General features: G+C 43.7%; 1 protein-coding gene across 8 annotated transcripts in view; it reads right to left on the bottom strand.

The window, feature by feature from the left end:
• Positions 1-20854, bottom strand: part of ptprz1a (protein tyrosine phosphatase receptor type Z1a) — a 168935-nt gene that overhangs the window by 17735 nt on the left and 130346 nt on the right. For all 8 annotated transcript variants that reach the window (XM_032522882.1, XM_032522881.1, XM_032522880.1 and 5 more), the window contains 3 exons: positions 3745-3879; positions 1802-1936; positions 645-808 (listed from right to left, as the gene is read on the bottom strand). In XM_032522882.1, the coding sequence (XP_032378773.1) occupies positions 645-808; positions 1802-1936; positions 3745-3879 (434 nt within the window). The remainder of the gene's footprint in view (positions 1-644; positions 809-1801; positions 1937-3744; positions 3880-20854) is intronic.

Below are 20854 nucleotides of genomic sequence, written 5' to 3' on the forward strand. Positions count from 1 at the left end.
GGACCAAAGCAGGTCCAGGGTAAGGACCATAGCCTAAAACATCCAAAGACATGTTTTTGTTTTCGTTCAGCTAAGATAAAAGACCTGTGAGAGAGACAAATGCAGAAATACATAAGAGGCTCACACTTGTCTGTCTGGTAAGATTAATCGTTTGTGTAGGATTGGACGTGTTGTCTCGTCAACGGGGTGTTTTTCTCTCTAGGGAAAACAGGATATAAGACCGGGATGGTACGGTTTTACACACACAAGACGTTGTCACACTGATACTGCGTCTTCCCACTTGGTTATTCTCTGCAGGGAATAACTAACTCTCACCGAAGACCAAACCTTGTCTCAGTTGTGCAGCTGTGTCTTTATTTTGTTTCAACAAAGTCTCACTCACCAAAACAATTCCTCTCCTGCTGTACGGAAACTTCCACATCAATAGCTTGGATTGATTATTTATTTATTCCATTTTTAAGTTTCTCTGTTACAGCACTTAAAAGGTTTTTATTTACCGTTATAATGTTGCTGATGTTCAGCTTGTTCTGTATCTCTTGCTCTTACTGGTACTTTATGTTTGTCCTGGTCCTTGATGTGGCGTGAGGCCTGCTGCAGGTCACATTGCCTTATGATAATAAAGCTGAAGTTGAATCCGATCTCACCTGCAGTGCACCACCATCGGCCCCATGTCGTCCGTCCTGGCTTTGGACGACTTGCGGACGAAGCTGAGCAGCGGCAGAGCGAACTCCGGGACGCCCATGTCGGGCCACTGGGTGTAGTGGTACTGAGTCACAGTCCGCTCGTTGAGCCGCCCCTTCCGGGAGCCCTACAAGCAGGACCATCATTAAAAAAGCAATTTTTATTTGTTGGTTGAAAAATGATTGTTCAATTAATTGATTGATAATAAAATAATTGCAATATTCCAGAGGCTCTTTGTAACTTCATGTATGCAAGGTGCTACAGTGGTGCTCATGAGTTTATGAACCCAGGCTAAAGTTGACTAAAAAGAGGAATAAAAAAAAAAATGGTTTAATGAAAATAATTCTGAAAAATCCAACCTTTAAGGACACCAATTTTCGTTGTGAATGAATAATGTGTTGTAAATAAATAAATGTTCTTTCTTAAAATACAGCTGGCATAGGGATACAACCCCCTATGTTAAATTCCCATAGAAGGAGATTTTTATTTTTAAAGGCCAGTTATTTCATGGATCAGGATACTATGCATCCTGATAAAGTTCCCTGGCCTTGGATTGAAATACTCCCCCCCCCCCCCTCATCACATACTCTTCACCATACCTAGCGATTGGCATGCTTTTTTTAGTTGGATTAATAGCTGGTTTGATTAGCATTGAGAGATGATTTAATGGAAAGTCTCCCATGCCTATCTCTAGGTATGGTGAAGAGTATGTGTGGATGTGTGTGTGTGTGTGTGTGTGGTGGGTGGGGGGGGGTGGGGGTGGGGGTGGGGGGTGGGGTGGGGGGTATTTTAATTCCAAAGGCCAGCAGATAGACTGTCAAAGTTTAGTCATTTTGAAACTTTTTTTTTAATTCTCAAATGCTATATAATTGGATAAAATTGATTCAAAATTGAACTGATCATTCATTTTACTTGCGAAGAACGTTGTAGGGAACCATCTATGTAAGTTTTGGGCAATTTGGTTGAAAGAAACCCAAATTTCTTTCAAAAAACTTTTCAAACGGGTCAAATTTGACCCGAGGATTACAGGAGGGTGAAAGTGCACTCGGCTCATAAATAATCAGATTTCTACACACAGCTACTTCAGTCACTCTGTGATCTGATTGGCTGTTTGTCTGACCTTTTTGGCGTGGGTGTTCCTGACAGTGAACGTCCTCTGGGTGTAGTAGGCGAGCGCTCTGCTGCTCTTCACCGTCACCAGGAAGCTGCCGTACTCCTCCTGAGCGTCCGCCGGCCAGTACTGATCACACTTCCTCTGAGGATCAAATGTTAGTGATTATGCTGAAAAATGCAAATGAATTTTGTTTATACCATGTGAATGAAAATCAGGATAAAATTCAAATCAACTGTACTGTCTCAGTTTTTTGGACTTTTCCAATCCTGTCATAGTTTCAAATTAAACCGGTGTGATGTTCACTGACCTGTATATAGAGTATAGCCTAGATTTTATGATTTTGTATGCCTGCTTTGTCCAAACCATACCGGTTGATTAACTGCTCGTCATCCAACATTTAAAAAACATACTTCCTCTCTTGAAAGATTGGAGCCCGTCTCTGTCTCCTCAGTGCTATCACAAGCCCCAACTGGAAACTCCTAACCACTTAAATAACTGGAAGAGGAAGAGTAAATCTTAGCTTTACATAAAGTTACATTGTGTAAAAATTTCTCCAATCTCTACTTCATCTGTACATGACAACCAACTGAATATTACTTTCTAGACATTTGGATGGTATTTTAAAGGTCCCATGACATGGTGTTCTTTGGATGCCTTTATATAGACCTTAGTGGTCCCTAATACTTATCTGAATCCTCTTGCATATAGACCTTAGTGTCCCCTAATACGATGAGTCTCTTTATATAGACCTTAGTGGTCCCATAATACTGTATCTGAAGTCTCTTTTATATAGACCTTGTGGTCCCTAATACTTATCTGAAGTCTCTTTTTTATAGACCTTATGGTCCCCTAATACTTTATCTGAAGTCTCTTTTTACATAGACCTTATGGTCCCCTAATACTGTATCTGAAGTCTCTTTTACATATCCCTTATGGTCCCCTAATACTGTTCTGTAAGTCTCTTTTATAACCTTATGGTCCCAATACTGTACTGAGTCTCTTTTATATAGACCTTAGTGTCCCCTAATACTGTACTGAAGTCTCTTTATTATGACCTTAGTGGTCCCCTAATACTGTTCTGAAGTCTCTTTAGATAGACCTTGTGGTCCCCTAATACTGTATCTGAAGTCTCTTTTACATAGCCTTAGTTGTCCCTAATACTGTTCTGAAGTCTCTTTTATATAGACCTTAGTGGTCCCCTAATACTGTACTGAAGTCTCTTTATATGACCTAGTGGTCCCTAATACTGTGTCTGAAGTCTCTTTTATATGACCTAGTGGTCCCTAAGACTGGTCTGAAGTCTCTTTTATATAGACCTTAGTGGTCCCCTAATACGTATCTGAAGTCTCTTTTTTTATAGACCTTAATGGTCCCCTAATCTGTATCTGAAGTCTCTTTTATATGGCCTTAGTGGTCCCCTAATACTGTATCTGAAGTCTCTTTTATTATAGACCTTAGTGGTCCCAATACTGTATCTGAAATGTCCTCTTTTTATAGACCTTAGTGGTCCCCTAATACTGTATCTGAAGTCTCTTTCCCAAAATTCAGCCTTGGTGCAAAATTCCAGCCACTAGAGCCAGTCCCAAATTGAGCTTTCCTTAGTATGTGCCATTTCTGAGTCAGTAGCTTTTGGGGGGGAGGGGGGGTGCAAGGGGGAGGTTAGGGGTGTGGCCATGACCAACTGCCACTTTGATCTTTGAAAGCCATGACGTCTATCTCTCATTGAGCAGAGAAAGGGGAGGTAACCATGCCCCTTATGACCTCATAAGGGGTAATATTTCAGATCGGCCCATCTGAGCTTTCATTTTCTCAAAGGCGAAGCGGGATACCCGGGCTCAGTTTACACCTATCACCATTTCTAGTTTGAAAGTAAGAGTATATTTCATGAATTTCCACCACCTAAGACTGAAATAAAAGACGCTTGATGAATACGGGCGCTGGTCACTCACTCTTCCTTTCTCCATCAGGTTGGTGATCATTACGATGACGCAGACGTTTTGCTCCCAAATCATCCTCCAGAAGTCCTCGGTGCTCGACCTCAGAGGACCCTGAGCCGCGATGTACGACCGCGGCTTCTTAAAACCCTGAAAAAAAAAACACACACACAGCGTCTTTTTAGTAAACCAAAGTATTACTTGTTCCTTAGTCTTGCATTGGTAGACTCCACACTTCAGATTCCTGGCATATAAATATAAACGAATCAAAATCGTCATGGGCGGGGCAAAGCACCGGACGGAGCCACGGTGCCGCTGCAAAACAGCCTCGGGAAGGAGATTGTTTTGGTGGAACATGTGTACGCCAAAAGTTGTTTTGGTTGGGTACCAGAAAACTCAGCTGGACAATATCTAGAGCGAGCTGTCTGGATTTACCCCTGCACAGAATCTGAAGGACCAGTACCCAGAGTCCCCTCAGATTGGACAGGTAGTCTAGAGCTATCTTGCTGGATTTACCCTGCAGAGATCTGAGGACCAGGTAACCATAGTCCTCAGATTGGACCGATAGTCTAGCTAGCTGTCTGATTTACCCTGCGAGATCTGAGGACGGTAACCTAGTCCTACAGATTGGACAGATATAGCTAGCTGTCTGGATTTACCCTGCAGAGATCTGAGGACCAGGTAACCATAGTCCTCAGATTGCAGTATCTAGCTAGCTGTCTGGTTTACCCTGCAGAGACTCTGAGGACCGTAACCATGTCCTCAGATTGACAGATAGTCAGCTAGCTGTCTGGATTTACCCTGCAGAGATCTGGAGACCAGGTAACCATAGTCCCAGATTGGACAGTATAGTCTAGCAGCTGTGCTGATTTACCCGCGAGAGATCTAGAGGACCAGTGTAACATAGGCCTCAAGATTGACAGATAGTCTGCTAGCTGTTGGATACCTGCAGATCTGAGGACCTACCATTCCTCAATTGGACGATGTCTAGCTAGCTGTCGGATTTACCCTGCAGAGATCTGAGGACCAGGTAACCATAGTCCTCAGATTGGACAGATAGTCTAGCTAGCTGCTGGATTTACCCGCAAGATCGAGGACCAGTAACCATAGTCCTCAGATGTGCAGATAGTCTATCTAGCTGTCTGGATTTACCCTGCAGAGATCTGAGGACCAGGTAACCATGGTCCTAAGAAATCCACCAGATGTTAGAACGCCAACAGAAAGAAAGAGGAAGGTGACGGACATCCGGTGGAATAAATGGCAGAACCTGAACAATCCAGGTAGTGAAATGTCGTTGATAAAGACAAGAAGAGTGCTATATCGGAACTATTCATTTTGGTCAGCGGTGGTCTTGACAGTATGTATCTTGTCTATGGGTCGCACGACGTGGATGCAGCGCCAACAATCGGGGTAACTGTATACGTGGTTTTGGCTCCATGGTGGCTTCATAATGGCCTTCGGGAAACTCAAACGCTGTATCCGGTTCATATTATACATCCACGATGAGTGGCTGCAAGGCTGAGCACATTTTCTGGAAGCCTGGTTGGTCCGTGTTTTTAAAAAAATCATATTTCGGGGGGGGGGGGTGCCACCCCGTGCCCATCTTATAGACACCCCTTCTGAGCACAACATAGTGAATCAAACTCCGCATTTAACGCAACCTCAATCAGTAATTGTTACAACGCCCGGGCCGATCCACACTATTCCACAGATCTACAGATGGAAGACACGCTGCAATGCAACAGCAAAGGCAGAGAACAACAAGACTGTGTATTGTAACTTGCTTAGTGGAGAATAAAAACTGCAATTTCTTTTTAACCTTTTTTGATTTTCCCTGACCTCGAGACCTCTCGTGGCATTACAGTGTAAAAAGCCTTAAATGCTAGAATTGGAAATTGCCAAATACTTCACGATGAAGGGAAAATATTTGACACATTTGTCAAGGATTCACACAATGCATTTTAGTGGGTAACACTAAATGTGAATTTAGCTTGTGTTCGTATAAAAGAAAACGCCACAAGGCCTCTTTGAGGACAGAAAGTGTCACTTGTTCTCAGCAGAGGGCAGCTTTCAATCACTCACTTTAAAAGTTTGATAACCTTCCTTCACATGACTGACAGCGGGAAGTTGCCTTCATGCTGTGAAAACAAAGGAAAGGAGAGATCCTCCACTCGCTTTTACTAACTTTGTAACCCGTGTGTGCGCTCTCCAGAGAGGCCGTAACAGCGAAAGTTTCCCTTTTGTCTGCTTGAATGAGACTTTAATGGTGCTGTGATGAGCATAATGGAGCGCCTGGCAAGTCCTCGCTAACAACACAATGTGTCACGAAGGAAGAGAAAAGTGGCTCTGGGAATAAAGATGAAATAATACGTTGTGATTGCGTGTTTGACAGAAACGAGGCTCGGGGTGAAGATGAAGGCCTCCGTTTGTATGGAGCTTAAACTGAAACTGAAAACTTGAATGACTTATATAACCGCCTCGCAGTTGAATGCCTCCGCCGAGCAGTCAAGTTGCAGGTTTTACATCCATTTACACCCACTTCTGTAATACATATAGTAAGACTTTGAAGAGATTTAATAAAAGGAACAATTTATTGGGAATCCTCACAGTCCCCTGCTGTGACCCTATGGCGGACGGACCTCATTCTCTAAAATTAGATAACCTGATAACCTGATAACCTTTTTCAAATGCCGGAACGCTTTTGTTACTTATTTAAATGAGCTACGCACACATTAACTGGTTTCTCAGTTAATGTGTGCCATGTTTTCGCCGTCCTTCCTACGGGATTCGGCAAAAGTTCGTCACATGATATGATGGGGGTGGGGGGGGGGGGGGGGGGGCTGAGATCTTACTCCAGGTGATCTACTACAGTACATGGTTAGGCAATTGTGTGTTATCGATTTTTGCTAAATGCTCTCGAAACCAGTGCCGCCTGGACGGTAGTTATTTTTAGTATTATGTAGGGTGAAACAGGCAAAACCCTGATCTTGTCATTTAAACATCTTCCATGTGTTCCCTATCGGTGCCCCGGACATTCTGCGCGCTACCCGATGTACAAAAACCTAACTACATTCTTCTGATTAGTTCGATTAATCATTTTCATTGAAGTCTGTATTACGGAACTTAGATGGGGAGGTTTAATTCTCATCCCGAGCTCTTTGTGTCACTTGTCTCTATCGGTCTTCGGTCTCCCTTTCACATCCTGTCTGGGCTTCTTCTTTCCCTTTTTTGACCATTATCATCTTTATTCAGGTGTCAGGGATGAATGAATGAATGACTGAATTGAATGTATGTGTTGTACTGAGGGTGCCCAGAGTATAGGAGCAGGCTCTGTATGACCTAGTCAAAGGGACCGATCACAGCCACTTCACGGGGATCTGAGTCAATTTGTGCAGGAAAGAATAGAGTCAGTACAAACAGCTCCAAGGTTAGAAGACTAGTGTTTCCTCACTGGGAACTCACAATGACAAGGACGATTCAGCAGGATTTGCGCAGCGAGGTCAGGTTCCCTGTTTAGGTTTTATCTTTTTTTTTATCCAGAAGTTTATTTGTAGTCCCGATCTGTGTTGCACATGTGTTGCACTGCTCGGGCTGTCAACATGGTCTTGTTGCGTTCGGGACAGGTGAGCAGAATTGGATATTAGAGATGTGATAGTCGCAATGCCTTCCCGTCACCTTCGGCATCTGCCCCATTGCCAGCAGGAAATTATCGCCGGATGCATGTATTGTTTGCGCGATGCCGCTCTCTGTCTTGTGTGTTGTAAGCATATTGAACTGGTTGGATTTAGGTAGGATATGGGTACAGCTCCTACAGATCTCTGCCAGTACCATCCGTGTCCAATCGTAGTTTTCTCGCGTCTCATAGACTATTTTACACGCGGTACCATGCGGAGCTTAGCGACGCCCACAGACAATTGGGATTGTTTAGCAATTCGGCGAGTAACTTTTTCTCGGACCAATCGCCAGGATGCAGTGGCACTAACACGCAAAGACGGGCTCCTCCCTCTCACGCAGCGGTGACTGTCTGGCAGAGGGAGCAGGAGTTAAGTTGGTGCAAACATTCAAGGAGGGGCCGAGACTGCTCTGGAGGCAGAAATGACTCATTGGTTGACTAAAGGCCGCGGGGACATCTTCGAGGTTGCTGACGGGGAAAATCGAGATCCGTTGGATGTGGTACACGTGGGCCACTGCCCTCGGAGGGCGTGTGGTGCCGTTCGTGTTCGAGCCGGAGACTGAATGCTCGGTTTCAAGGGAAGGCGGGCCCTGCTGTAGTACAGTCAATCAATGACCAATCTGTTGGGTGGAGTGCTAGCCACGTCAATGCGACGAGGTGACGAGAGTGACTAGAAGTACTCCTTAAAATCGTGAAATAAAAAATCTGTTTTAAACGTGGACCCTTTGTCGAAATAGAAAAGTAAAAACTGAAGACGATCGGGGCAGCTGCAGCGGCCCGATTTTCCGCTTAAAGCGTTTCAGAAGCACGTTTCGTGTGAAGTATTTGGGGTGAAAAAATGGATCGTAGTCTGAACGAATCGCCATGACAGTCCTGGCTTTAATTTACTGGAAGAACCAGAACCGATGTGACGCCATCGTCCAATCAGCTGCTGTCGGCAGTCGAGCTCGCCGCGGGTGTGTTCCTGAGGAACTTTTTTTGGGACGATCGGGAGCTCGCCGTCGGGTTAGTGTGTCGGGCCTTAAAAACATCATCTTAGTCGTCCTGTTTGTTCCCACAGTCTCTAGTCTTTGGGCCGACCACTAAAGACTTGTAGGGACATTTAATAAGACCAATCCATAAATTGGGACAAGTAATGCATGCAGTTGGCTGATGCTATGAATGGCCCGTTGGAGAGAATGTTCAAACCATGTCAGAGAGTAGTGCTTGCTTGTCTTGATTTTTCAGGGTTTTTGGGTCGTGCTGAGTTAGGTGCAAATGGTTGCTTTAATCCACAAGATTGTACCCCCTGGGGTTTTTTGCCCTGTAATGGCACTTCGGCTTCCATTGGTGGTGTAAAGCGGTTGTTAGGGTCCGGCATGTCGCTGCCACAGGTACGGCTATGTTCTTCTTCTCTCCACACGCGCGTTGGCTTTCATTCAACTATCCTCTTCTGCCTTGCCCCGATGCCAGTAACAGCAGCCACGAAGCAGAGTGTGTTCGAGAAATCCGGGAAGTAGGAGCGAAAGGCCGGGGTTCCTCTGGCCGTATCTCCACCCTCACCGTCCTCGGCCTGATCGTCCTATCGGCATGATCGTACGCATGGAGGTCCAGAACTGTAATAACGCCTGGTTGTTTTTGAATCCATTATACTACGAGAAGTCCACAGTTTGGACTTCTTTCTTGTCTATGAAAGGGTTTTTTTTGCAGTTTTCCATTTACACATCACGCGGCCAGAGCACACTGGCTATTATTGTTAGTTTTTATTGAGTTCTTTGAACACAGTACCAACTTGATTCTGTTCACTCCTAATGCCACTCTTAGGGTCCCCCTCTACTGATTGTTTTCAAGCGGAGATACGTAATCGTTATCCAGAAGCCAGTATTGATCTATTATTAGATATTGGTGTCTTTTTGTCGCTGAAACATCCCATTTTGCAGTAATCAAATTAAAGGATATGACAAAAGAAATGTATCTTTTAGATGAATCAGATGTTGACAAAGTTCTTTTGGGGACGATCCTGTGAAATTGCGGAATGATTATTAAAATATTAAAATCGCAAGTGTATTGCAATTTTGCAAGTATGTTTTAAATCGCAATTTATCGTATCTGAATAAGTATCCTGAGATATCGTATGTGCACAGGCTATGTGATTCCCACCCATACCTGCAGGCCAGATTTTCAAAATAACAATGGGGTGCATGGTCATCAAATGCAGTTACTACTACTCGTAGACTTATTGTCTGTGAGTGTTGAAACGTAATGATACAAGTCACCGTTGTGCAACATTACATTAGACATGAAACGGTATAATTCTAAATCAAGGAAACGGCCAGGCGCACACGCACGTAATTTACGAGTTGCTTTATTTTTTCAACCAAATACGGTGTATTCACACTGCTGTGGTGTCCTATCCCAACTTTGGCGAGCACTGCATCAAGGGAAGTGACCATTTTATGGTTTGTACAGGTAGATCTGCGGAAAATGCACATACTAAACAATAAATCTATCTTATACATATAAACACTGTTTTGGTTTGTCTATAAACCAAGGTACAGTAATTGACCGAAACGTGCAGTGGCGGCTCTTTCTTACTATAAACTTACGGCTTAACCCTTGTGTGTTCTCCTGTTAACATGCAGGTGTTGTCCTAACTGACCCGGGTCTGTTGTGGTCCGCTCCGTGTTTAACGTCTCGTGTAGTTCGGAGTTCCCAGATTTCGTTTATCCTTACAACCTTACAAATTATATCAAAAGGGCCCTTGCACCTCTTTTAGATCAACTAACAGTGAATCGGCACAACTCTTTAAACCTCTGCTCTGTGGTCATCAATCGTTGTACTCTCTGTTTGTTGTCCTCATCTTGTCCTCTGTTGTCCTCATGTGTCCTATACTCATGTTTTTTTTTAATTCCCCAAAAATAACATGATTGATTCACACCCAACGCTCTTTTCCACGTCCATTCATCTACTTTCATTAATTTGGGGCGTCTTTTCAATTTAATTCAAGTTTCAATATATTGAGTAAAAGTGACAATATTCCAGTACTGTGATTATCCATCAACATCCATTCCTTTATGTTTAGAGAAGAAGTTAAAAAACATTGATGAAACGCATCAATAAAAGTGTTTGATTTTCAATTTGACAGGAAGACAACACGGAGGGTTAAGAAGTCCGTCAATGCGTCACGTCAACAAACTCCTGTTTTTATCATTGATTTCTGTTTTTAGTGTGATAGAATCTATCCAGCATTTTTCAAAGCATGCCAACACACACACACACATCACACCACACACACACAAAAACACACGTGGCCCTTTACTCCCCTGCCCTTCAACCCAATAACTATAATAGGGGTGGAGGGGGAGGAAGTGGGGGACTTTAGCACAGAAAACTCTCGTATTGATCTGGAAGACTGAATCTCCTTGAAAGTGTGTGGTGTGTGTTGTGTCTTGTGGTGTCTGTGTGATGTGTGTGCTGTGTTTGGTGTGTGTGTGTTCTTCACCGCAGCCCCCTTCACAAACAATACATCCTGTGTTGTGCTGGTTGATGACGGCTGCTGGCGGAAATGAGCACTTTCAAGCCGCCGCCGCTGCCACTGTGTTCGACAGCACTGCCGGTGTTTCGGATGACTCTCGTCCGCCTTTGACAGATTGACTGTTTCTTCGTTTTTATTATTTATTGACACGTACAAACTGTCTACCTCGAAGACACCTGAATAAGGTGCAAGGTGGTTTACGATAAGCATAAAGGCTGGAAAATCTGGATTGTAGCAAAGAACATCGTAAAGTTTTTTTGTGTGTCCTTTTTCAAGCTAAAGTCCTCAATTCGATTTTCTTCCATGTGTAACGTTTAGCTGTGCAGTATGCAAAAAAAAAAAAAAAAAAAGAAGCCTCTGCCCTCCCCTCAGACTGTGAAATACCAACTTCAGAAATTCGATCAAGGACACGCTGTCAAATGCAGTGTAAACACTTTCATTCGTGAAACTTTGTACATTTAGACTCGACATATATGTTCTTGTTTTTTGCCGCCTGCTTGTTGTTGCATCTCCGGATGAGCGAGCTAAGCTGGTAATAATCTGGGGAGCGGGGGGGGGGGATAATGACTCGTGAAGACGTACCTTGGCTGCGGCGAGCGTCCAACTCGCCAACAGCGTCCACACAAGCTCGGGGTGGGGGTTAGAAAAGTGACATCCGCAAGATTATGTCGAACAGAGAAACGTGTCAGTGCCTTGTAGGGCGCGAGCTAGCAGGAGGCTCTAGCGTGTGCTAATCTGGCTGACTGGGGTGGCCTTGTTTACGCCCCCCTGACAGCACCGTTGCCATTTGGACACGCTGCTGTGCACTTGAGGTCAAGTAGTTTGAGAGGATTTTGGAGTTCACAACCCAGAAGCGGATGACGAGGGGAAGGTGCACGTAGCAGTAGTAGTGTTTAAAGGTGATCATGGTCCAACTGGCTGGGCAAATATCGCATTACATCGTAGCCATGTTACGTAGTGTTACACGCAACAAAGTGAAACACATTGAAAAAAAGGGACACAAAATTGTAAGAAAGTTAAAAAACTCAAACAAGTTTGTGACCAGGGAGACAACAACCGGGTTAAGAAGGTCGAGCCAAATTTGACGAATCAGAAATTCCAGATTTCATTGGACAATAAACAGCCTGCCATAGAGATAACGAGCGTCTTTATCTCAGCGCTCAACCTTTGTACGGTGTGTGTGTGTGTGTGTTGTGTGGTGGTGTGTGTGTGTGTGTGTGTGGGTGTGTGTGTGTGTGTTGTGTGTGTGTGGTGTGTGTGTGTGTGTGTGCTTGTGTGTGTGTGTTTGTGTGTTGGGTGGTGTGTGTGGTCGGTGATAATCCTGTGCCCCATTTCTGGCCGGCAACGCAGGTTCATCAGAGGCAATCACCTCCTTTTAATAAAAACGTGTCAAGGATTAACAGAACATCTTTTTTCCTGTGTTGTCCGAGTTACTTGTGTTCTCCAAAATCTGGGCAAAGCAGAGTCACACACGAAAACAAAGCATCTTTCTGCTTTCATTTCATCCTCCGCTCAGCTTCAGTACAGGCTGAAGCATGGAGCTGAGGCTGAATATTACTGTACATAGATTACAGTATATTCTGTATTTGTATTTTCAAGTTTAGATTTTTTTACACAATATAGTTTCCTTGATTGGAATTTATTTCATTGATTTTGTCATGGACGCTTCTGTTATTTTCTTTAGTATGTCACTTAGTAACGTCTCTCTATATTATTAAATATAAACCCCCCTGTGTCCCTTGGTGTCCAACACGCTTGAACCCGTTTACAACAACTTTCTTTATCAGAACCTTTACAAAAACAACCTTGAAGAAAAGTGACAAATTGGAAAAAACGTCAAAAATGCAGGAAAAAAATCACATCTGTTTTTTTTTTTTATGCTGAACAAAATGTGACAAACAAAACATTTAAAACATTGGAAAAGCGCACAAATAAAAAAAAAAAAAAGGATTAAAACACTATTACAAAAGCTTCCAAAAACGTGTCAAAAAAAGTTGATACCAATTGACAAAAAACGTTTGACAAAGTGTCGAAAAGACACCACAAAATGTTGAAATTTTAACCCAGAAAACACAAATTGGTAGGTGACCAGTTGTGCCTAATATGTTGTCAAAGCTAAAAACTAGATAATTTTCAATTACTTCTTGTTCATAACAGTTTGTTTTGACTAAAGTGACTGTTTTTTAATCAATACACATTTCATGGATTTATTCAAATTAAAGACATTCTAATGTGTGGCCTGTGTGTTGTGTGTGTGGTGTGTGTGTGTGTGTGTGTGTGTGTGTGTGTGTGTAGTGTTGTGTGTGTAGGGGACTGTTTCAGTACGCTTCACATTCTACATCAACGAAAGCTCTCCCCAGAGTCTCGCTGCACCGTCCACTGCTGCATTGACCAATCTGGTAAACACACACCACACACACACACCACAACACAGGCACGTGCATGCACACACACGCCCACACACCACACACACACAGCAGGCAGGTTTGTTAACGTTGGCTCCCCCCAACAGAGACACAAAAACATTACAGGAATCACGTCCAGCAAGTTTATTCATTCACCCCAAATACTAATTTGCCTCAAAAGTCTTTACAACCTGTGCTCTCGCTCTCTCTCTCGTCCTTAAAAATTGTTCAGGTAAAGAAAAAAAAACCAAATGTTCTCCACTTTTCCCAAAACCCCTTTAAAACAACAAATGGCCTTGATTTCGTGACGGCTGAGTTTCAACATTAGAAAATGTCCTCACTTTCTGAAAGTCCTTCCTCTCAAATGTATTACTTTTTCTAAAATCTATGTTTCCTTTTCAAAAAAACACCACAAAGAAATACACAAATTCAAAATGTTTTTGATGTGTTCAAAATGTTCGTTAACTTTCCCCACATGTCTACAATTTTCAACTCATACAAACACTTTATTTAGTATGCAAAAACACTGTTATAGACATCTGTAGACTCTGCATATCCACTTTCATCCTCCATTGGTTCGTGTTTTTTCCTGTTGGGACGTATTTCCTCTAGGATCCATAACAGTTTTTTTGAATCTTTATCTTCTTCATTTTCCAGATGAACAGACAGCTTTTCCAGTGAAGGGTTTGTTTGTCAAACACGGGCCGAGCTTCAGACTCGCTCGGCTTCCAACGAGAGTTGTGGTACAGAGAAAAAACTTTAACCAAAACGCATAATTTTTTCTAATAATACCTCTACTTGCGTTCAGGCACATACACCATATGTAGTAATACTGTCTGATTAGACGCATAAAAGTCACCATTCTCCTCCATCTTCGCTCAATCGGGGAGGAAGGAGTGGACAACGGCCAAACCTCACCTCAGACCAAGTCCAACAATCACGCTGTCTTTACCATGTGCTGAGGTTTGATTTCGACAGTCAAGTGTACCTCATGCAATGGGAAGATGCAAATAGTTTTCCCACTGGAAGCAATTGTTTAACGCCCTTAACTCGCCAAAGAATGGAAACAGATAATCTCATGTGGACGAGCATCCGGTATCTTTTAAATGTGAAGTAGAGTATTCATGCAACTCTAGAACTTCATAGATGGAGGTCCACCCATTGAAAGGTGGCCCCCGAGCAGTTGGGGGTTTGGTGCCGCTTGCGGAGGGCACACTGGACCAGTGCCCAGGGGGTGACATGGGCACCTCTCCATCTACCAGTCTACACCATGCTTTGGTCCGTATGGGTGAACTTGGAACACCTTCGGGTTCCCAACTACCCTACTGATGAGCGACTACTACCACCAATATATATATTTATAGCACACACAACACACAACACCACACACACACACACACACACACCCACAGAAAGGCTAATTATATTTTGCCCTGTTTAAATTAAACCGTTACTCCTTTTTGTTTCGTCACAAAACATGTTACATCCATGTGTATAAAGTGAAGTACTATTTTTTATGCCCTAAAATCCTTTCTGATGCCATTATACTCCTAATACTTTGCAAGTCAATGGCCATAAAGTGGACATTCAATTATATTTATATTGGTTTAAAAAGGTTAAAAAGTCAATATTTCCAGTGCCCAAATCTAAGTACTTGTTGTCGACTGTATAATACCAACCCCTGAAATTCCCAGAATGCAGCAGTGTTTGCACAACTAAAAAAAGGATGGAGGTCAAGAACTACGTAAACGCGTTTCATTTGTGCTGGTTTGCCCTTTGTGTTGCAGCAGCAGCCTGAGCTGTGCTGTGAGACTACTAAGTTGTTTCTGTGTGTCTTGTAATTGTGTTTTTTGCACCCCTTTGGTTGTGATCCTGTTGTCATGGAAACGTCCTGGCTGCCCGGTGCTTCCTCAACCCTCATTCATTAGATATGAAGGAGAGTTAGCAGGTAAGACGCTCTCTCGCTACGCTTGTTCATTTCATCACCGGACGCGCCGCACTCAGGCTGTGTTTCCTGTCTCGATCTCTCGGGAGTTTTCTTGTTCATTCGGGAAGAAGCATGGATGTGTTTTAAAGAATGGGGGGGAAAAACTGAAACCTGGATACAAATGAGGAGATAAGAGAACCCTCCATCCTCATCATAGCTCTCCCAGAGACCCTCTCCATCCTCACTCACAGCTCCTCGGATCCCTCCTGCCATCCTCACTCTAGCTTTTCAGAATCCATCCTCACTCATAGTCTCAGAAATCCTCCTCCTACCCACCATGAGCTCCTCAAATCCACCTACTCATAGCTCCTCAGAATCCATCTCACTCATAGCTCCTTACGAGTCCCTCCTTGAGATCCCACCTCATGCTCCGTTAAATACCCTCCTCCTCCTCAATTGGCTCTCAGAGATCCCTCTCCATCCCGTCACTAAGAGCTCCTCAGAATCCATCCTCCATCATAGTCTCCTAAGATCACCTCACTACTGAGCTACTTAGAGATCCATCCCCCTTGATCCCAACTATAGTCCTTAGATACCCTCTCCCATCCTCACTCATAGCTCTCAGAGATCTCCTCCCATCCTCACTCAATAGCTACCTCAGAAATCATCCTACTCATAGCTCCTTAGATAAATCTCATCCTCATTCCATAGTCAGCGTTAGAGATGCCCTCCTCCAGGCTCACTCATGAGCTCCTTCAGAGATCAATCCTCCCATGTCTGCACTACTAGCTCCGTCAGAAAAATCCATCCTCCTCATGCTCTCAGAATCCATCTCACTCATAGCCCTAGAGATCCCTCCTTGATCCTCACTCATAGATCCGTTTAGATATCCTCCTCCATCCGCACTCGAGGAGGGCTAGCTCCTCAGAGATCGCCTCCTCCATCCTCACTGCTAGCTCCTCAGAAACCATCCTCACGTCTAGCTCATTAGTATCCATCCTCACATCCCTCAACTAAATAGAAAATCTCCTTGAGAGATCCCCTCCCTGCACTCGGCTCAGCTCCTCAGAGATCCACTCTGTCCTCAATCATAGCTCCTCAGAGATCCTCCTCCATCCTCGTCATAGACTCCTCAGAGATCTCCCATCACTCAAGCTCCTTAGAGATCACCTCTCCATCCGCGCTCTAGCTCCTCAGCAGATCCCTCCTCCATCTCCTACTTATAGGGGGAAGTACAAATATTAAACTTATCTTGTTACAAAAAGCATAATCTAAAGATTGGAAGAACTTAATAAACTCCTGATGCTGCGATCCGTACGTACATTGCGTATTTCGGCTGTGGTGAACGATGGCCACTGTAGGTTCCACGAAACAGGTATACCAGGGAAGCCATCAAGGCAGAGTAGGGTGGGCATACCATCCCGCCATCGGCAAAATGTTGAGTACGGGATTGCAGCGGTCTAACCAAGAAAATGCTTCCTGGTCTGCAGTGTGTTTGTTTACAGTTGTTGTACAATGTTCTGTATCCAGCTCTCTTAATACATCCATGGAAGTAGTCCATTTTCAGTAAATGAGTCTCACAAAGACAATTTCACAAAGATATGTAGGAAATCATTGTCACTATGAGCGCGAGTGATGGTTTTTAAGTACTTTTAATACTTTTGTGGTTCCCACGAAATGTGTCCTGAACACCGAGAGCGTGAAAGTGATTATAGGTTTTTTTTTCTTCAATCAGATAATTCCATGATTTTCCAGACTTTTATTATCCAAAAACAGAGCTCATGTGTTATCAACATTCAACTTTAGAGAACTTGAAAAAAATGTTTGCATTTTCAGAGGTAAGATTAGGTGGAAAAGCAAATTGGTGGACTACGACCTCAGGTGATCAATATTAAAGACAGTATTGAATTTGTTATATGTCAACCAGCCCTACAGACAGGTTGTATATACGAGTAATGTCTCTTGTGTAGACTGTAGAACTCTAGAATCTGGCTAGTTACCCACAAGCACAAGTCAAAAGTAAAAGCATACCTTCGGACTGAAGTTTTTTTTTAACCTTTATTTTACCAGGAAGTACCTTAAGATTGAAAAATCTCTTTTCCGATGGAGACTGGCCAAGACGGCACACCCCAGTTAATATTTAAATAAAATAGAAAAACAGCAGTAGTCCAATCACACGAACACGAGAACATAACAGAATTCACATTTGGTGGCATGACATTTTGAGTCCATGCATTTTAACATGGCTCAATCATTTAATGGGACTATAGTTATTGTTAGATGGGGCAAGTTTGCAGTTATCTCCAGCGAGGTGGAGTCTTGAGGTGTCTGGCGCTTTCTTTGCGTGGTGTCAGGAGGTCAGCTAGTGCCGGTGGACATGGGGAGACGACAGCGGCTCCAAACATCCTGACAACACAACAAAAAACAGATACAGCAACATCCTGGCACTGTGATGTACACTTCAGTGGTGTGACACACAAAAAGACGCAGTTCTGTTGTGGGGTTCTTCACAAAAAAAGTAATTTTTAAAAATATCTTTACTGAATTGGGTTGCCTGAGAAACCACAGCGGTCTGCTTCCATTTGCACAACTTTTGAACATACGACATCACAAGCACAAGCTGTGTTCTTCCGCAGTTATTTTAAGATAAAAACATGGAATCTCCTGTACATCCCCTAGTGCATAGTATTAAAGAAATGAATGTAGACATCTGGAACAGCGAAACTCTTAATACAAAAGTATATCTTTGTAATGTGACACTTCTTACGCTAACAACCGTAATTCCTTGTAATCTTGTCCATTGCTGTGAATTTTAACATTAACAGAAAATAATAAAATAAAGATGTACGATCCTACGCCCTCCGTGCAGAGATAGCTTCAGGATGTGATTAGACTAGCTACTTAGCACTAACAAAAATTAAACACCACTATCTTACATTTCTCTATAACTAGAATAGAATGATCTTAAAGAGGTTTGTGCTGTGATATAAATCTATGGAGATTTGATTGTTTACAGTGAATGGATCTACCACGTGTGTTGGTCGTGTGTGTGTTGTGTGTGGTGTGTGTGTGTGGGTTAAACCCTGATTAATCTTCTCAGTAAGTTATAATTTAAGTCCTCAGTAGGGGTGGCCGGTGGGATAGCATTGGACATTACACATCCAATGCGCACGGACTTCTTTGTCCACTATGTGGCCTAGGAACACACTGTTATACGTCATGTTGCTGTTTTCAATGTTTAAACATGTTAAATTTCCAGTTAAAGTCGATGACTCATGCAAGGTGGTTAATCCTTCATGCGTATGCGAGATAGGGCTGTGCGGCTATGACTGACCTCATGTGACCATCTAGATCCAAGTGACCCCAGACCATACGTAATTAATTCAAATTTCTTTACAGATAGAGTCTGGTCTAGACCACACGCCAGAACAAGGAACCAACACGTTCAGTAGTTTCCTCCATAGCAAGCAACATGCAACGTGCGAGGGAGAGAAAAACTTTTTAGCAGACAAACCGAGCACAGACCACCAGACCCAGACCAGTACCCGGCCCCAGACCAGCTAAGACACCGACCCAGACCCAGCAGACTTTGGTAGGCAGTGTCTATGACCGGTTTGGGTGAATGAAGAGTGCAATACAGAGTCCCAAAAAATAGATAGTTGTAGTAGTGCTTTGTAGTAGGTTCATGGGCGTAGCAGGGCACTGTGGGGCATTACAATGCACGCAGGACGTAGCGGACGTAGCAGACGTATCAGATGTAACAGGGCGTAGCAGGTTGTAGCAGGACGTTAGCAGGAGTAGCAGGAACTAGCAGGCGTTAGCATGACGTCGCAGATTAACAGGGCGTGCAGGACGACATCGGGGATTGTCACAGGATACAGGACGTAACAGGACGTAGCAGGACGTAGTCAGGACGTAGCAGGGCGTAACAGGGACTAACAGGAGTAACACGGACGTAGCAGGACGTAACAGGGCGTAGCAGGACGTAGACAGACGTAACAGGACGTCGCAGGAGTAGTGTGACCCCGCCAGCGGGCTGGATGTAACATGCATCGCAGAGTGTAAGCGGGGGACCATAGCGCAGCGGCAAACATGAATTTAAAAAAAATAAATACAAAATACATATATGTTTCACACATTGCTCTGCACCGCTTAACTCTTCTCCTTCAACCACTCACGATGCACCACATCCGGGTGGCGACTCTCGCCGCAGCCCGCAAGAACGGGAAGACAGGGATTGTACATCAACGCAAATAGTGGACTAGACATCTCTGTTTGAACGGACGTTAGTCTCCAGCCGGAGGCCATTAAGTGTTTGTGTCGTCACGTCTGTTGTGTTCCTTTCCTCGTGAACGCGATATCTCAGAACGGCCAAGAGGGAATTTCTGCAATGGTGGCAAGGACCGACCCAAACGCAGAGCAGCAGGCAGGAGGAGTTCAAAGGTTATTACCAAAGGCAGCGCAACAGAGTCCAAAAAAAACAACGACAAAATACAGGGAGTTGGCCGAGGACAACAAAAAGCCGGAGCAACAGAGCTGGAAACTCTTTTGCCACTGGTCTGCTAAATGGCTTTGGTCTTTTAATTATTAACAGTCATGGTCTCGCCTGGTCAGGTGCCTTTATTTACGTTTTATAATATAGTGAGGGAAAGTGAAAAACCGCTTGACGGGGATGTTGTTTGGCTTTTATAAGTTAGACAGCTAGCTAAGCTAGCAGGGTAATTAGGAACACAAGAGGCCGTGACAAGAGGGCAGGGTGCAGTGGAAAAACATCAGGTACATCACTTAGAGCGGGAAGAACAGAAGTGAAATTACTAGATGCCGACGGACAAAAAACCAGACTTCAATAATAACAGGAAACCAGAACATACAAGGACATGGGGGAACCACAGGACCGGACCCAACACAAGACCAGGGAGGGAACACAGAGAAGGGGAGAAACAGGATAAAAGAAACCGAAACCGCAACAATTTCTTTCATTTTGGTACAAGTCCGTTATGTGGATTCATCATAGCGCATTTGAACCTAACCAGAGAGCAAGTTGGATAGACTACAACCAATCAGAGCATTGGCTAGACCTACACAATCAGAGCATGGATAGAACCTAGAACAATAAGAGCATTGGATAGACCTTAAAACCAAAAGGCATTGGAAGAACTCACAACCAACTCAGAGATTGGATAGACCTACACCAACAAGCATTGGATAGACCTGCAAACCAATCAGAGCTTGGATAGACTACAACCAATCAAGAGCTTGGAAGCTACAACCAATAACAGCATTGATAGACCTACAACAATCAGAAGCATTGGATAGACCTAAAACCAAGCAGAGCTTGGATAGACCAGCAAACCAATCAGCAGCATTGGAGTAGACCTACAACCAATCAGAAGCATTGGATAGACCCAACCATAACAGCATTGGATAGACCTACAACCATCAGAGCATTGGAGTAGACCTAACAAATCAGATATTGATATAGCACTACAACAATCAGAGCAGTGGATAGACCTAATGACCAATCAGAGCATGGGATAGGACTACAACCAATCAGAGATTTGGTAGACCTACAAACCAATCCGGCCATTACGAGGATATGTGGCCGG

Source organism: Etheostoma spectabile, chromosome 8 (assembly GCF_008692095.1).
Source record: "Etheostoma spectabile isolate EspeVRDwgs_2016 chromosome 8, UIUC_Espe_1.0, whole genome shotgun sequence".
NCBI lineage: Eukaryota > Metazoa > Chordata > Actinopteri > Perciformes > Percidae > Etheostoma > Etheostoma spectabile.